Below are 17,139 nucleotides of genomic sequence, written 5' to 3' on the forward strand. Positions count from 1 at the left end.
ATAGTCAACAGGCCTTACTCCCAGGTAAAGGAGGATCGGGTTGCAGCTTTCCTCTTGCTCACAGCAGGAGGTGCAAATCAGTTGCTCCTTTTTCCGATGCCTCCTGAGAGTCAAAGCAGCCACTTGCGGGGCTGCCACCTGCCTCCTCTGGCCCCAAAGCCACAGCACAGCGGGTGAAAACCGCTGCTATAGAAACAAATGAGCCTGCTTTAGCAAGAACCGAATCTCTTCAGAGTTGAAAGGCTCTGCCCTCTGATTGGCCCGGAGATAAGGCGAATTGGAGCTTGATAACTTGGCAAAAATTTCACGTACTATACGTGAGTATCTAGGGTAAATAAATAGATAAATAAATAAATGTGGGGAAAATAAAGAGAGAAAAACAAGAATAGCTTTGCGCCTACCACCATGCTGAAAAACAATTGCATTTGGAGGGCTCCAAACAGTCTTATGAACTGCCTGCAGCCTCTTCCTGGACTTGCAGAGGCTCCTCCCTTCATCATGGTCACTCCAGAATGCATAGCAAGCCTGAGGAGAAAGGCAGTGGGGAGGCGGAAGTAAAGGGGGGGAAGGATCTGGCATACACCATTGCTGCTGGATCCACCTCTCCCACCAGCCTCCTTGTCCACATTCCTCTCCCTTCCCTGCCCAGTTCTGCCCCCTCCCCAGCTCCCCAACCACCTAACCTTCCATGGTGGGTGGCTGAGGGTTCGCTGGCACAGATGGGAAGACTCTGGCAGTTTTCTGGTAGTGTGCTACTCAGTGTACTGCTAAAGCACCTTTTGCAACTTCTGACTGCTTTATGGCAGTCAGCACCAGTGGAATGTGCGTTCTGTTGCTGCCCACACCCATTAAGATTAGTTGTAGCATGTCAACATGTATCATGTTGTAGCAACTACAACTTCTGGCTCTATAATTGCATAGTGTCCCAAAGACATGGAAGGATCTGTTAGATAAGATGGTCATGGTTGTGTTCATCTCAGTGCTTTAGGTGAGGCTAGAAACTACACACATGGACCATATATGGCCCTTTGGAAACCACGGCTATTTTTCACAGTATAATTTCTAGATGTGACATCCAAGACTCTGCAGGCATGGGCGAACAAATCTGCTAACTGAATTAACTAAAGATGTGATTTCATTAGAGATCAATTAATCCATATTAGATGTATCTAAATGATTTAATTTAAATGTATGCTCTTCAGTCTCCAAAGTATTCGGCTGACAAAAGTCCTTTTAATAGTATTAACACCCCCTCCCCCATTTAGAAAACACCCCCTCCCCCATTTTCCCCCAATAAGAAAATCCAGTAAAGTTTACCTTAATAAAGGTGGTGGTTAAATTAAAGCAGAATGTACAATTTAAAATTTAATCATATGCACAAAAGTTTAATTAATCCAGATTGCTTTGGAGACCAACCATGCCATAAGTGTGCTTTTTCCCCTTTAGTGAATTCTTAATATTATGCTGATCTAAGAAACATTCTCTGAAAGGAACAATATTAAGTATAGAAAACCCAACACAAACTATAACTGCTATTGTCTCTTCCAATTCATCCTGAAACCACTCTGGAATGTGTTTCGATGCTGTCTCCTTTATTAAAAATATAAATGACAGTGGCCCATTCCATATCGTTTCTGTGATTAATAAATCAGGTTTCTGTCACTTATCATTAATCCAAACTATTTTGTCTGCAATCACAGCCCTGGAAATGAATCCTCTGCAATGTAAATCGAGTGCCTCTCATTATTACTGATCTAATCAGCACCAGAAAAGAAGGCACCTAGGCTCTCCAGTGTGATTATCTCTGCTGATTGTTTCAGATGATTAGCTATTAAATGGCAACTTTCCTGTCAGAAGCTATACTGAATGCAATGCTACCAGTCCCTAGCATCTTTTTGCTTCTCAGTTTTCAGTGAATGTAAAGGGGTGTATATATACAGTATATACTGCTGAGTTGGTTGAAACTTTTGCCAGACAGAAATTGTATGCATACAGGAAGGAATTGTATGCATATTGTGTTAAGTGACAGGGGATCCAGAAAGTACACAGGAACATTAACATTCAGTCCCAGGTAATTATGATTTCATCACATGGTACAGATCTTCCAATCTGACTTCAGAACACTTATCCTAATTCAGGAAGGATGGACGATCCATGAACAGGTAATCTTTCTAAAATGGGGGGCCTTACTACTACTACTAGTAGTGGTGGTAATATAGGGCCATCAAAGTATACAGTGAAAGGCAGGTACCAGACCTAAAGTATGCATGGTTAAATAAGCTCAATGTTGTTTTATCCTTCAGTCTGTCAAATACTTTAATGCATCAGCCAAAGGTCAAGGCAATTCATTTGAGCAGCAAAGATTTACATGCTGAGATATGATACATTGAAAAGTACTTGAATCATATACAAGTACCTCCAAAACAAGGAACAGACATCTCTCTCATCATCTTACTTCCAGGCTTTTCAGCAGTTTTAGCAAACACAGCAGAGATCCAAGTTGGCAAAAAAAATTAAAGATCTTGTCTTTGATCCAGTTTTGGACTTATCTATTGTTATGTAGTTGTCCTGAATACTAGTGAAAATAAATTTGGTTTATTTAAATAAGCACCTAATATATGTCAGTTATTTTTGTGCTTTGGCGCTTACTGGCCAAAACTTTGGAAAGAACACTTGATTGACAAAGGAATCTATTTGACTGAGGCAGGTATGGACTTTGGGTGAAATTCTCCAGAAGTATTACTGATAGGAGACCTTCTTCTCTTAAAATATTCTTTACCAACTCTGATCATGGAATTTGGTATAATGTAAAAAACCATTTATACACTTTGGTGCCTCTCACACATGGTGTAAGGCAGCCATGCATCTTAGTTTTAGTTCTTTCAGATCTTAATAATTAACAATACTATTTCTAAACTGGACTGCATTGTTACTCTATTGCATTCCTCAGTGGAAATTGTCTATCCTCTCTATGTAGAAAATATGGTGTGTCCCCTTTTTTTGCATGCAGCTGTGGGACTTGGTCTCCTATTAAAAGATTTTGTGATTTTTCTTCCCAAAGGAGAATCTACATATTAATTATGTTAAGACAAAGATCTTAATAGTACATTGACTACTTCAGGCATTCTTAATTAGTTGATAACAAATTAGAAAAGGTGAGTCACTTTAAGCATCTAAGCCTACTATTTTCCTATTATTTATCTTGAAAGCCTCCTTTATCTGCAAACAGGATGATAGCAAACTAGTATATCTGCATAAGAATAAAATTTTAGAGAGGGGAACAAGAAAAGAAAACAGCAGGGGTTCTTAGGGCCTTTCAGACTAAAATTTTGTCACAGATTCTATAAGGATCTTACATTTAAAAAAACAGACTACGTAACTGCCAAAATCTATACTGACACTGCAATAGTTTGAATGGCATATGGCATGGCATATGTCCTTGGATGCCAGCACACTACCACTCTGGCATACTTCAAATACTGGTACAACACCCACTGGTGGGCAGGCAAAAATGGGGAGGAGGGTGGGATGAGGAGGGGTTGATATTCTAAACTCCCTTCAGATGATGGACATGCCCCCAACATGGGGCCACCAATAGTGACACCATTCCATCAGTGGCAACTAATTCGACCTGAGACTGCTCCCGCCCCATGTTTGGCTCACCCTGGTGATATTTCTCTGGCCACTAACATTGGGGCTGAGTAGATGTGGTGACTGGCTCCTTGCACATCAGACCAACATTGAACTGATGCCAGGCCACCACTTCGTTGATGCTGGGCTGCGTCAGGGTTTCCCATGCATGCTAGCAGTGCTACTGCAAAGGTTGCACCAGTGCGGCATTGCCTAGGCTCTGGTTTTTCTCCTCCCTCTTCAGGCTGGATGAACTTTGGATATGACAGTCATCTTGCCAATGTTGCGCTGTCATTGCTGCACCACCAGCACAGCCTCAGTATAGGACTGGGTTGTATGGTTTTCTAAAAGCCATTTTGTCTGTTCAGATCACCTTCTCCTGGGCTGCTTAGAGCAAAAACAAGGAATATATGGTTACCCTGCACATGCCTGATCTTGTCTGATCTCGGAAGCTAAGCAGAGTCAGGCCTGGTTAGTATTTGGATGGGAGACTGCCGGGGAATACCAGGTGCTGCAGGCTTATACCATAGTCTTTCGAGACTGAAGGTTGCCAACCATTGTACAAGGATATCAATTTGCTTATTTAGTTAATGGTTTGAATCTAATCACTCGAAGGGTCATTCTCTTGCTAAAGCATGTGATTGGGAACAATGTTGCAAGTCCTCCTTACTTCCTTGGTGACTAAAGTGACTTCAGCTATATTTTTTTTGGTCTATAGCTGAATTCTCTTTCCTCATTAAACACAGATGCTGCTAAACCAGATGTTGCAGAGATTACACAACATTTGCATACAAGAAGATGTGTTAAATGTGGTGGAATCACAATCTCACCTTTTTTGGATAGCTCAAAGAAAACCTTCAAAAATGAAAGTTATTTGGTTGATCAATGGGATGCTACTTTGAGAAACGCTCTCGCATATTTGATTTGAGAAAGCAAAGACAGAACAGCTTTTAGAAGAATCCAAGAAAAGATTTTTTTAGCAGAAACTGTATCTGAGGAGGAGCTGAGACTGAGGACATGTTCTCATTATTTTTTTATATGTCATTTTTTATACTGTTACATGCAATGCATATTGTGTAGGACATTCTATACACTTTGAATCTTACCAGAAAAGACACTGGGAATCTTGGAAAGAAAGCTCTTGACTGTACGAATGGGAATCCCATTTTTCTCATCTTGCATACGTGCTATGACATCCTCCATCTGAACAAAACAAAAAGAAACAAAAGAAACAAAACAAAATTTTTAACTGCAGTATGTTTTTAATTGAGGGTCAAAAGGGACTCTCTCACCAAAAGGGACAAGGACAGAAAAATCACTTCGTTTCCAATGAACTATTTCACTGGACAAAGATTACAAGTTCAATATGATTAGATTGCTTTGGTTTGGAGCAAGCACACCTACCGACCTGCCTCAATGCAGCAAGTCTCTTTCATGCAACCAGGGCCAACTTGCCACTGAAAAATTCAGCGATATTTCAAAAAGCAGTTTCAGAAGAGTGCGACCATTGCCATTCCAAGTCCACTTCCTGGGCTGTGTACACGCAAGTCCGTGGGCATGACTACATTGACCCTCTGGACCGTGGACCCTTCAGGTCCATTCCCATAAGACTTTTTTGCAATCATATTAGTAGAAAAGTAACAAGTGGGGGACAAATATTAATTGTGGCTGCATGTAATTATCATTCCTATTTAAAACTACAGATAAGCAAACCTCAGGTTTGGGAAACAGCAAAACAATCCCCCCCCCCAAAAAAAAAATATTCAGCAAGTTTCAAACCCTGTTGAAGTCCTGATGATGTCATTGGGAGCACAACAGGCTCTGAACCCTTCCAGAATCCTCCATAAATGCTCAGCACTCCTCAGCAACTAGCCCAACTGCTTCCCCTCTATTTCTCATTGCCCATAGGAGGATTCCCTCTTGTCCCCTCCCATGCCTGTTGTGATGGCTGCAAACCAGATTAAAGGATCACTGGAAATGATAGTTTTTGCAGCTCTGCTGACCTATAGTGGTGCAGCAAAGGGGGGTACAGGGTCCTGGGTACCATGCCTTGAGGGTGTCAAAAGACTCCTCCACTCCACTCAAAGCAGTTGTAAGCCCTTTAAGCAGTCAACTACTTTTTCGCTTTTTGTCCCATTGAGCGTGCTCAGAGCAACATGCAACTGCTCTGAGAGCACCATAACTTGGCAGTAACCAGTAAATGTCACCACAATTACTTATGGGAGTGATGTCAAGAGACACAGCCCTGGGAGCCAGAGGGGACAGCTACACCACTGTTGACTTATGCATTATGTAGCAGTTCTATGCACTATTACAATTCCCAGCATTCCTTGCATCTGGTACACATCTATGGCACTTGTCCCAGGAATCAGGCATGCTGTGTTTGTTGGGTGGTACAATCAGTATTATAGTACTGAAGTATTGTTGAAGTGTTGGAGACAAAGTGCAATCAAGGGGGCAGGATGACAGCCAAAGCTGGTAGTGTTAAAAGGGGTAAAAGAAGAGAGGAAGGAGGAGGTGTATGGAGGAGAGAGGGGGAGGATGGAACAAGGAGAAGCAGAAGGAGATCAGAGGTAGAAAGATAATAGAAAAGGGATGGTGAAAGAAAGAAAGCCACAGGCAGTAAGAAAAGTGGAAGAACAGAGGAAAGAAAATGTGGAAAGGATGAAGTTGATGTTCTCCAAGGAGTTCAAAGGGGTGATTGGGAGGAGGAGCTAGGAGATGATGAGGGAAAGTTACAGAAGGAGAGCAAAGAAAGGAGATAAGATAGCTGAAGGGAGAAAAGAGAGTACAGAACACAAAAGGAAAAGGGATCCAGGGGGTAGACCAAAGCCCCAAATGGGAGGGAAAACCCCAAGCAAGAGAAAGGGCAAAGTGAGGGCTGCCCCAGCAGCACCCTGCCCCAGTGGCTTAGCTATGTCATTTGACACCCGGGGCCCATACATTTTTGTCACCCCATATGACATAATTAATTAATTTTTCAAGTGATGTCATGGCTGGAAGTGACATCATCAAGAAAATTAAAATAAATAATTGTAAATAATTAAATTAAAGAAAAACAAATAATTAAATAAGAGGGCGCAAGCCCTGATCCTCCAAGTGAATTTTCTCTGTAGCCTGCCTGTAATAACACCCTCCCCATACACAAAAAAGTCAGTGAGATTTTCAGCCCTACCCCCAGTTCAATTTAAGTTCTTAAATTTCAAGCATATAACTATCAGGACCCATCAGCTTTACAAGTCTGAAATAGAAAAAATTCACCTTACGAGCTCAAGCCTCTGTCTTATTCTTTTCTTTGGGGGGGGCCTGCCTTCTGGAGCATTTGTTGAGCTCCAGTTCCATCAGATCAGGACCATTCTGGTGACCTCACATTCCCCTTTGCCTGACCTCACCAAAAGCCAAGGCACATTTGCTTACTTGCGAGTAAACACGACCCTGTGACTTAGTTTCGCTTTCCAGAGGGCTCAATCCATTCGTCAGCTTGGAGGGAGGGACTTTCTCCTCGGGTGTTTTTGGGGGGCTGTGTTCATCGGATCAGGACCATTCTGGTGTCATTGGATTCCTCTCAGCTGCCCTTTCCAATGGACTAAGGCCTGTTTCGCATACTGATGAGTAAATGCGCAACAAGACTCAGTTTCACTTTCCATTGGGCTCCATGTATCTTGTTTTCTGGTTTTTCAGCCATAACTTTGATAGAATGGAGATATTTTACTCCATTTTTTTTCATTGCATTCTGCTGGAAATGCTGCATCCAGCGGTATATAGCATGATGGTATTATTCCTAACCACCGCAATTTTAGCGATTTTGGTTATTTATGATGTTACCCTCCCCCAAGGCTGATACCTAGGGCAGACTGCCCCCCTGCCCCTCACTAGCTACGCCATGGCCCTGCCCCTGCAGGTCAAGCCCACAGCATTCTTCCCAGCAAGGACATGGAGAACTACCAAAGCACTGGGGAGCTCATGGGACAACCGCGAGTAGGGGCTGAAGGCATTCCATGTGACCTATGGACTGATTGATCTGCAAGAAGCAATGCCAGACAGGCAAAAACTTCTTCAGTTAACCATCTTTTTAATACAGTCTCCCCTTCCCCACCTACACTGACCTAGACACATTAAAGCATCCTTAATCAACACATTTGCCTCCTGCCACCTCCTTTATAATCTATGATAGGGCTTGTTCTTCCTTCTCCACACCTATGTTTTGGACCTTCTCTCATGGGAGAAGGTCAGTTGGCACAACACTAACTATTTAAAACATGTATCCGAGCTATCAAAAGTTCGAAAAGCACTGATTTAAAGCAAAGCTTTGCAAACTCTGCAGAGCTTTAAGAAGCTTCCGAGGCTTAGGAATGTAGGAGACTGACTTAGAAATGAAGACCAGCTGTCTTGAGATTAATCATTTACTGACAGGACAACTAACACTTCTCAGGGTCACTTTGAATGCATTTTTTCCTCTTTTTGTAAACACTGAAAATACAGCCAGGGTAGAATTTTCAATCCATGGGAAACTGACATTTGCTTTGGGGTGAAAATGCTACCCCAAGTATATTTCATGCCACAGAAAGTCAACAAGTGCTAACTTACAAAATGAACAAGTGCTGGCCAATCCCATTCCTGTCATCTGAGCTCACAGTTGTATTTCTCCCACCTATTTCTTTCTCACAATGAACAACAATGTGTCAGTTGTGTACTTCCCATAGACTTTCCTGGGGCAAATGCCCCAGGCGCCAGCTCCTAGGACCCTGCAGAAGCCTCTCTGAGACTCCTGATGAGGGCAGAAACTGTGCTTCTGGTTTGCTGGAAGCACAGTTTATGCACAGATGCGCGAGAAGGTCGCACAAGGCTCCGTGAGCCTCTGGTGAGTAGGGGGGCAGATTTCTGCATGGGGGCAGCAATAGCCCATGGGGGGTGCCATCTCGGAGCTTTGCCCTGGGTGTGGGGCTGGGGAGGTCCACGGCTGCAAGATGTTGTTGTATAATACAACAATACCTTACTATTACTCAGTGAAGACATCATCACTGAGCATGGATGAGCAACTTCCTGGAGTTGCCTATTGCACCTCCCAGGCAGAATTACTGTGCCAGAGCCCACAGTCAGGAAGACTTGGAAAAAAATAACATCTACTTTTCTAGGGAAGTGCTCAAGTCACTAAGCTCCAGTTGGAAGAGCTGTGAGTCAGTAAATCCACAATGTGACTCACGAATCATAGCGCACAACTGTCACAACTCGAGAAAAATTTTGTATGTTTCAAGTCACAAGTCAGAGTCATTTCGAGTCACAGGTCCTTGAATCAAAAAAGCCTTTCCTCTTCCCTCAATCCCCCTAGCCCCACCTCCTGGAACCAACCTACCCTTCCACCACGTCTGCTCTGCCGTCCTTCTGAATGCCAGCTTCCGGATCACCCACAAAGTCTTTCAGTGCAACGCGGAAGTGGCAAAGGAAAAAAAGTAAACAAGAAATCACACACATAGTAAAAAGATAGGGACTAGAATTTCGAGTCCATAGTTATTTTTTGAGCCACTGACTCCAAGTCGCAAATCAAGTTGGAGTCGGTGATTGCCACAAGTCATCAAAAATGGCCACTTAATGTGATTTGAGTCGCCAAGTCGAGTTCCCATCTCTTTATTTTTCTAATAAAGCAAGAAGGCACAGTGTCTCTACAAGGCCCTAACAGCTCTAGGTCTAGATTACTGCAGAACTGACAGATTAAGTGCAAATACTTTCAGCAGATTTTTTAAAATGGTGCCATGTTGTGGACTCTCGTTCGAGAGTGAGTGGGTGCCTACTTCATGCCAAAAATAGGTAAAATTTTGTTCTGCGCCTATTTTCCATACACAGATCTTCTTAAGATCACTCGATTAACTCAAACAGGCAACCCTGAGTGTAGGATGATTGTATTACCCCATCACATATCAAAACTATTTGCAGTTATCCCAAGGACAAGAAAGGTCTCTGTTTTCATAGAAAGGTTGAAGGCTAAGAACAGAAACACCCAAACTAGAGCAATAATATTCAGAACCAACACAACAGAGAAATAAATTACCTAAATGCTTGCAGGAACAAAAATGTATTAAGATTCCTGCAGAACACCAATGTGAAAGCGGACACCAAGAAGACCATGTAGCAAGTTATCACCTATCTCACTTTTTCATGAAATCACATTCAGTTTAATACTTTTTAGTACACAGCTCTGTTCCCAATACATACAATCTCAGTTTCTTTTTTTTGCCTGCTTTTGTATTCAGCAGCTATGTGTTTCCTTCCACTGCAAATGAGTCTGTTCTCAGATCTGAAAAACTAATAAAATCCACAGTAGAATTGGTCGAGCCACCACAGCTTTAGCATCACTGAAATGGTGTCTTTGGAGAAAAACCAACATCTCCATTAAAACTAAAATATGCCTATTCAGGACATTAATTCTACCGATTCTCCTTTATGGGTCAGAAACATGGACAATACTTAAACCAGACATCAACAAATTGGATGCATTCCAAATGTGTTGCTTGAAGCAGATACTTGGGATCTCCCGCTGTGATTGCCATCGAAATGAAATAATTCAGACGTGGTGTGACCATCAACCAACAATCATGCAGCAGATTCAAAAACGCAGGCTCAGTTGGTTTGGCCCTGTTTGCAGAATGGATACCATCCAGATTCCAAACAAACTTCTTTGGCAACAGTGACATGATAACTGGAAAATGCAGCAAAAGGCGCCAAAGAAAACATCGCTAAAGCACATAGAAGAAACTCTAAAGAACCAGCGAATTCCTATTGATACAGCCAGAATCATTGCCATGGATCGCAATGAATGGAAGCACGTTGTGACTTATGCATTGAAACCTGTGGCACCTACTGCAGTGTATTGGCTTAGAAGATGACCTGTTGTCCCAAACGCCAGCGAAAGAAAGAAAGAAAGAAAGAAAGAAAGAAAGAAAGAAAGAAAGAAAGAAAGAAAGAAAGAAAGAAAGAAAGAAAGAAAGAAAGAAAGAAAGAAAGAAAGACCGTACCCCAAGTCACACCTCCACCACTGCTCATCAATATGCCCAACAACAATGCAAAATCCGTAATAGGTGATCCATAATTAAGGAGAACTAATGAAATCCTCTTCTAGTTTTGATCAAGTAGTCTAATCTAAGGAATGCCCACTATTCCCTGGCACAGTTGCTTGCCTTCCTGATACGTCACTGTTTGTTTCCTAAACTCCAGAGTAAAGGATAAGCTCTTTTGCTTTGCCTCAGCATTTAGCTTCTTGTGGTCCATTTATCTCCTTATCTGTTTAAACCAGACCAGCTCTGACAATGCAATAGAGCATTTTAGTCAGAACATTCTTTTTAAAAAGGCAACAAATCCTTCTTGTGCTTAAGGCACAGAAAAGCTGCCGAGATTATAAGAAAGAAAAACCCAGCTCTGCAATGAAAAAGCAGTGTGCAGCGCAATCCTATCTTGTGCTGGAACAGGCAGGCCAGGAGACCTGCGCTTTATTCAGTACAAGATTGGGGCCAGAAGTGGTTCAACAACAGGCAACAGGAAACTCTTCCCCTTATCCCTGTGTAAGCCACCACGGCCCCAATGGGTCTCCTCGGACTTGCGCCCCCTCAGGAGGTAGCACAAGTTCGAGGAGAACAGAGCAGCTTTGAGCCGTTCCACTCTACTCAGGAAATGAGGTTGGGATCTGGCATAAGAGCTGAATTCCAGCCCCGCCCCCAGCTCCCCACCCACCCACCCCCCTCCCCAGAACGTCTCCCTCCCAGCTCCTCCCCAGACCACTGCATCAGCCGAGCTTGGCTGATGCTACCCTCCCTCCCCAGGTCAGTGTGGAGGCTGCATGCAGCCTCCATGGGTCGAGATGCATTCCTTTGCCAGGTCAGCCAACTCCTGAGGAGGCGCAAGCATGTTTTATGGCATGTTTGCGACTCTCCTGGGCTGGCACAAGGTACTTGCGCTGCCCTAAAATATAGTTAGGATTGTGCCCTTACTGCTTTCAAAAGACGTTGCAAAAAAAATTAGCAAGGTAAGACATGCCAATACACCAAAGGCATCTATGTAACTGGGATAGCCCAATCCAACATAAATCCCTGTGTGGCAATTCATAGGTTCACAGGCTATGCTGCATCCCACTGGGACTTTTGGCTGCTGGACATTTCCTCAGGGTAATTTGTTCCTTTGTCCCTGGGTAAGCCCCACCAGCTGCAATGGGTCAACTCGGACCTACACCAGCAATATCACTGGCATACATCTGCATTGATCCAAGCAGGCGGATCAGACCCATGGTGGGGGTTTGGATATGGCACGCTCTGCCGCTGCAAATCCTGCCAATTCCTGGGGCCAATCCACCCATCCCCACCTTGTTGCATTCTCATTTCTGTCCTCCCCCATCCATGAACTGGAATTACCTGTTCCATCCCCCCAATGGATTCAGTGTTCCGTGTTATCTGGACACGGCAAACTTCCTTGCACTTATTATGGCTTTATTTCACAGTATTAAAAGAATTCTCCCTTGAGAATCTCAGAAGTAGAATATATGAGCAAACTGTAGGCTTGTCAGACCTTACTCAGCTCTCCTTGGGGGAAATGTGCAATTCCCTGGTCAGATATTATACTCTCTCTCTCTCTCTCTCTCTCTCTCTCTCTCTCTCTCTCTCTCTCTCTCTGTGTGTGTGTGTGTGTGTGTGTGTGTGTGAGAGAGAGAGAGAGAGAGAGAGAGAGAGAGAGAGAGAGAGTAGGAATTTCTTACCTGAGAATTCCAGTTCTGGGAAAGGAAGGGCTGGCATTCCTACTGCTGGGATGCCCCTCCTCCTGGAAGGTAGGCTTGGAACCTCAATGAACGGATACTCCTCCCACATTGGGGGGTGTCCCTTCCTGTCCCCAGTCTGGACTCGAGAAGCAGGAAAAAGACCTGAATGCCCCCCTGCTCCTCAGCTGTGGTCTGTCCCTTGGTGTGTGGCATGTCCACCACGAGGGCTGACTAAGAAGATACCTAACCAACTGTAGGTGAAAACTACAAACAAACAGTAACAGCCAAACAACAGTGCCAAAACCAACCGGAACGTTCCACCTCAGGCGGGTAAGGAAGAGATGCCCCCCATGGGGAGGCCTGAGCTAGCTGTGTAGCCCCCGAGCTAGAGAAGCGGCAGGCGGAATGCCATCCTTCCTTTCCCAGAACTGGAATTCTCAGGTAAGAGATTCCTACTTTCTCTGGGAAGGAAGGGCTGGCATTCCTACTGCTGGGATATACCAGAGCCAACCAGAAGGGTGGGCCAGCGAGGAGTTGCTCATGGCCTCACCACCTGTTGCAACACCTTACGCCCCATAGCGGCGTCTGATGAAGCTGTTGTGGTTATCCGGTAGTGCTTGGCAAAGATGTGGACCGAAGATCATGTCACCGCCCTATAGATTTCAATGAGGAATACATAACCGTCGAATGCCGCCGTAGTGGCAGCGCTCCTGAGGGAGTGGGCCGTGATCCCTTCAGGGGGAATTTCCCCTCTGACCTGGTAGGCCAGCCGTATGCACGCTTTTAACCAGCGCGCTAGTGAGCTGGCTGAGGCCTTGTGGCCTTGGTTGGAGCCCTTGTAGATCACAAACAGGGCCTCCGACTTCCGAAGATCTCTGGTGAGTCAGCCAGAGACTCACTGTCTCTGTCCAGTGCCAGATGTATGGCTCTGAGTTCCAGCAGGTTGGTGTGCATGCGGGACTGCTCCCTGAACCAGGTCCCCTGAGTGACCACCCCCTTGGTGTAGGCTCCCCACCCCAGAAGGCTGGCATCCGTGGTGATCACTGTCCATTCCGGGTTGCAGAGTGGGGAGCCCGCTGCCAGCCTGGAGCAGCTCCTCCACCACGCCAGCTCCTTCCTGACCTTGGGAGGGATGGAGGTCTTGTTGCCCTCTATCTCTTGCTGAAAGTGCAGGAGGAATCTCTAGAGTGCCCTGGCATGGAAGCGTGCCCATGGTATAACGTCCTGGCAAGACACCATCATGCCCAGCAGCCCGGCTAGCGCCAACACATCCTGCTGCTGTGCCATGAGTAGCGCCTCCAGAAGTTGCCATATCTTCTCGCGTCTCTCCAGACAGAGAGACTGTGGCCTTGGTAGTGTCCAGGAGCAGGCCCAGGTGTACCAACTGGTGACTCGGTTGTAGGGAGCTCGTCTCTTTTGATCACAAACCCCGCTTTCTCGAGGGTGTCCACTGTGATCCGGATGTCCCTCAGGGCTTGTGCCTTGGAGGGGGCCCGGAGAAGGATGTCGTCCAGAAAGGGGTACAGGAAGATCCCCTGGAGGTGTAAGTGGGCCATGAGGGCCACTAGGACTTTCGTGAGTGTAGCCTTGCTTTGTGCTTTGTGGAAGACCTTTTATAGGACTTGAGCTATTGCAAGGCCTTCATTCATTCATATAAGTTCCATCTCTAATATATTCATTTATATAAATTTATTCAAATTTGAAATGTAAATTAATTATTTTTTGCCCGACCCCCGGCACAGTGCCAGAGAGACGATGTGGCCCTCCTGCCAAAAAGTTTGGACACCCCTGATCTAGAGGAACCAAGAAGCCTGCCCTAGAAGAGGCATAAGTAGTAATAAGATCTACCTGGGGCCCACACTGGTTGGATAGCAGTGTGCTCCATGGAGGTGGTAGGCTCCCCCAGGTGGCTTGGTGGGCACAAGGATGAGGTGGGCAGCTCTGCTCCCAGACAGTTCAACCACCTCTTCCCTCCCCTCCTCCACAAGCTATGGTCCCAATCCAGACTAGGTCTCTACATAGCTGCAATTTGCATTTGGAAAAAAACAAACATGCAGGCCCCACACATACAATAAGTATGTTTTCTTGTTTGGTTCTAAATGTCATCTCTTCACTTTTCCGTAAGAAAGCTATAATGAGGTTTAAAAATCCCTGAACTGGTTATGTAACAACTATAAACAAATGGGGATCATTATTCTCAGAGTAAATCCCTTGAAGGCAAAACATTTATGCTAGTGACTAATTAGGCTGACAATATGTGATCAGATATTATTTCACTCTCTTGTTAAAAGGATAAGAATTGAATACCATTTTCTGTATCTAACAGGCAGGGGGAAAAAATTAAATGTCAAATCCACTGTTTGCAAATAACTTTCTCCACAGGGTAAATGGAGCAAAGGATGGGCTAGAGGAGCTGCAGAGGAATTACTGGCACGAAGTAAAGAGCTTTGCCAAAATTATGATTCCATCAAATAATAGATGTCGAATCATTTTCCTCTTTGTGCAGCAACATGGAAGGTGACGATACATGAGGGCTCTCGGACGCCTCCTTGGTGCAGTGGGGCAACCTCAGGTAACGAGTTGCAGTCTTGCTCCACCTTTCCCAACTGGTGCCGTGCCCCGCTCCTTCACCCAGGGACCATGCTGCCTTCCCTTCTGCTGCTGCTTTTTTGGCCATCCAGCTTTTGAGAAGGCAGAGGGAGGAAAGAAGAAGGAAGAGAGGAACTGGGGCACAGCAGCAAGGAAGTAAGTAAGTATAAGGATGACTGAGGTCTTGAAAAATCCACCTTGAGCCAGGAGAAATCTTGAGTGATCAGAGCTGCACTGGTCAGGTGAATGGAGTACTTTTGGAGAGAGGCCCAGTTGTCATTGATTAAAAAAACAAGAACAAAAAAAAAATGTACAGCTTTTCCTGTTCTTAAAACAAGCTCTCATTCTTTAAATGGAGGTTGTTATGGCCAAAATTAACTACCCAGTCCTAACTAAATCCCCATGGTGATGCATCCCGCAGGGGATTTTCAGCTGCTGGAGTTCTCCTCAAGGTAAGGGCACATTTGTTCTCTTGCCCCGGAGTAAGCCCCAGCAGCTGCTATGGGAGAACTTGGACCTGCACCAGCTCAATCGCTGGGACAACTCCACAATGTTCCTTACAGGCGAATCAGGACCAGGAAGGGGTTTGGGATTTGGCATGCACCCCTGCCACTGATCCCATCCCCAGGTCTGATCTGCCCTCCTCCCTGCCCCATCACTGCCCTGTTCCACCCATCCCTTGCCCCATTCAACCCCCTCCCTGCCTCACTCCAAACCCCTACCTGGGCTTACTTACGCCAGCAGTTGTCCGTGAGCGCACTGACGCATGAGAGGCCTGCAGCACGCGTCCACAGAGGCTTCTTTGTGACAGCCTTAAAGCAGCCTCCACCGATGCAACAGTAATTATGCTGGCAGAAAAGGGGGTTAAGACTGGGTTGTAAAAACCCAATAATCAGACTGCACAACCAGCCTAATGTGCGTGTGTGTGTGTAATTTATTTAAATATATATATTTCAGGTATGCTGCTGTACTCTTGCTGCCCTTTTTCTATTATTTTTTCTCTATCTATTCCTTGAACTGCACCTTTCTTTTATCTTTTATTCTCTTGCTTTGGGATTATTTGTGAGTTGGCTAGTGTTATTTGAATTTTCTACATCTACATTTAGTCGTTTGAAATGTGTGAAAACATAATAAAAGAAAGAGCTTTCGCATAGAAACACTTCCAGCTTTTTGGACGACTAAACATCTATATAAGTGAGTTAGATAAGACACTAAGCAACACACACACACACACACACACACACACACACACACACACACACAGAGTGATGCAGCTTATAATATGCACTTGTTCTTGAGAATGTCCTAGATATGAAAAAGAAAAATCTGTCTGTGAAAAGCACCTGTCAGTAGCCATTTGAAAAGCACAATTCAGACTAGAGGAGTCATTCATTAGCTAGGCAACACTACAACAGCACATAATAGCATATAATCATGGCTATGCTGACAGACATGTCAAGCAGCAATCAGTTTGTGTCTCTTGCCATTTCTTTTTTTCCCTGTTGAAACTTCTGTTAATTAGAGCAATATCTGAGAAATGCAGCGATAACTGAGGGCCCAATCCTATCCAACTTTTCAGCACTGACGCAGCCATGCCAATGGGGCACATACCACATCCTGCAGTTGGGGGACGACGACAGACCAATCATGGATTCCTCCTCAATGTAAGGGAATGTTTGTTCTCTTACTTCAAGGCTGCACCGTGGCTGCACCAACACTGGAAAGCTGGATAGGATTGGGTTGTGTTACATATTGCAAAACAAAGGCTGCAATCCTAACCACACTTTCCTGAAGTAAGCCCCACTGAACAAAATAGGACTTACTTCTGAGTAGACCTCGTTCGGATTGGGTCCAAAATCTTTTCATGTTTTCTGGGATCAGGAGTTGTCAAATATTTTCTTTTCCTTTTTCAAAATTAACTTTTGCTAAGCGTTGCTGTCCAGTTGTGAGAGTATTAGACATGGTCACAGGAAGCCAGGATTCAAACCAAGCTTGCGCCTTAAGAAGCATCTTCTCCCATATGAACCTGCCCAGGCATAGAGATCTATACCAGAGGTCATGTGCCATTCCTCCACCGCTGGAGATGAAACAGGTAGACATGAGGAGAAAGAGAATCCTTTTCTAAAGTACTGCTGAGAGTTTGGAACATCCTATCTGGTTCTATCTTTACTTGTTTTAAGGCA

General features: G+C 44.7%; 1 protein-coding gene across 4 annotated transcripts in view; it reads right to left on the reverse strand.

Annotated features, from left to right (window-relative positions):
* Positions 1 to 17,139, reverse strand: part of RGS7 (regulator of G protein signaling 7) — a 180,802-nt gene that overhangs the window by 80,378 nt on the left and 83,285 nt on the right. For all 4 annotated transcript variants that reach the window (XM_066611476.1, XM_066611474.1, XM_066611475.1 and 1 more), the window contains exon 3: positions 4,737 to 4,833. In XM_066611476.1, coding sequence (XP_066467573.1) covers positions 4,737 to 4,833 — 97 coding nt within the window. The remainder of the gene's footprint in view (positions 1 to 4,736; positions 4,834 to 17,139) is intronic.

This window comes from Tiliqua scincoides, chromosome 1 (assembly GCF_035046505.1).
Source record: "Tiliqua scincoides isolate rTilSci1 chromosome 1, rTilSci1.hap2, whole genome shotgun sequence".
NCBI lineage: Eukaryota > Metazoa > Chordata > Lepidosauria > Squamata > Scincidae > Tiliqua > Tiliqua scincoides.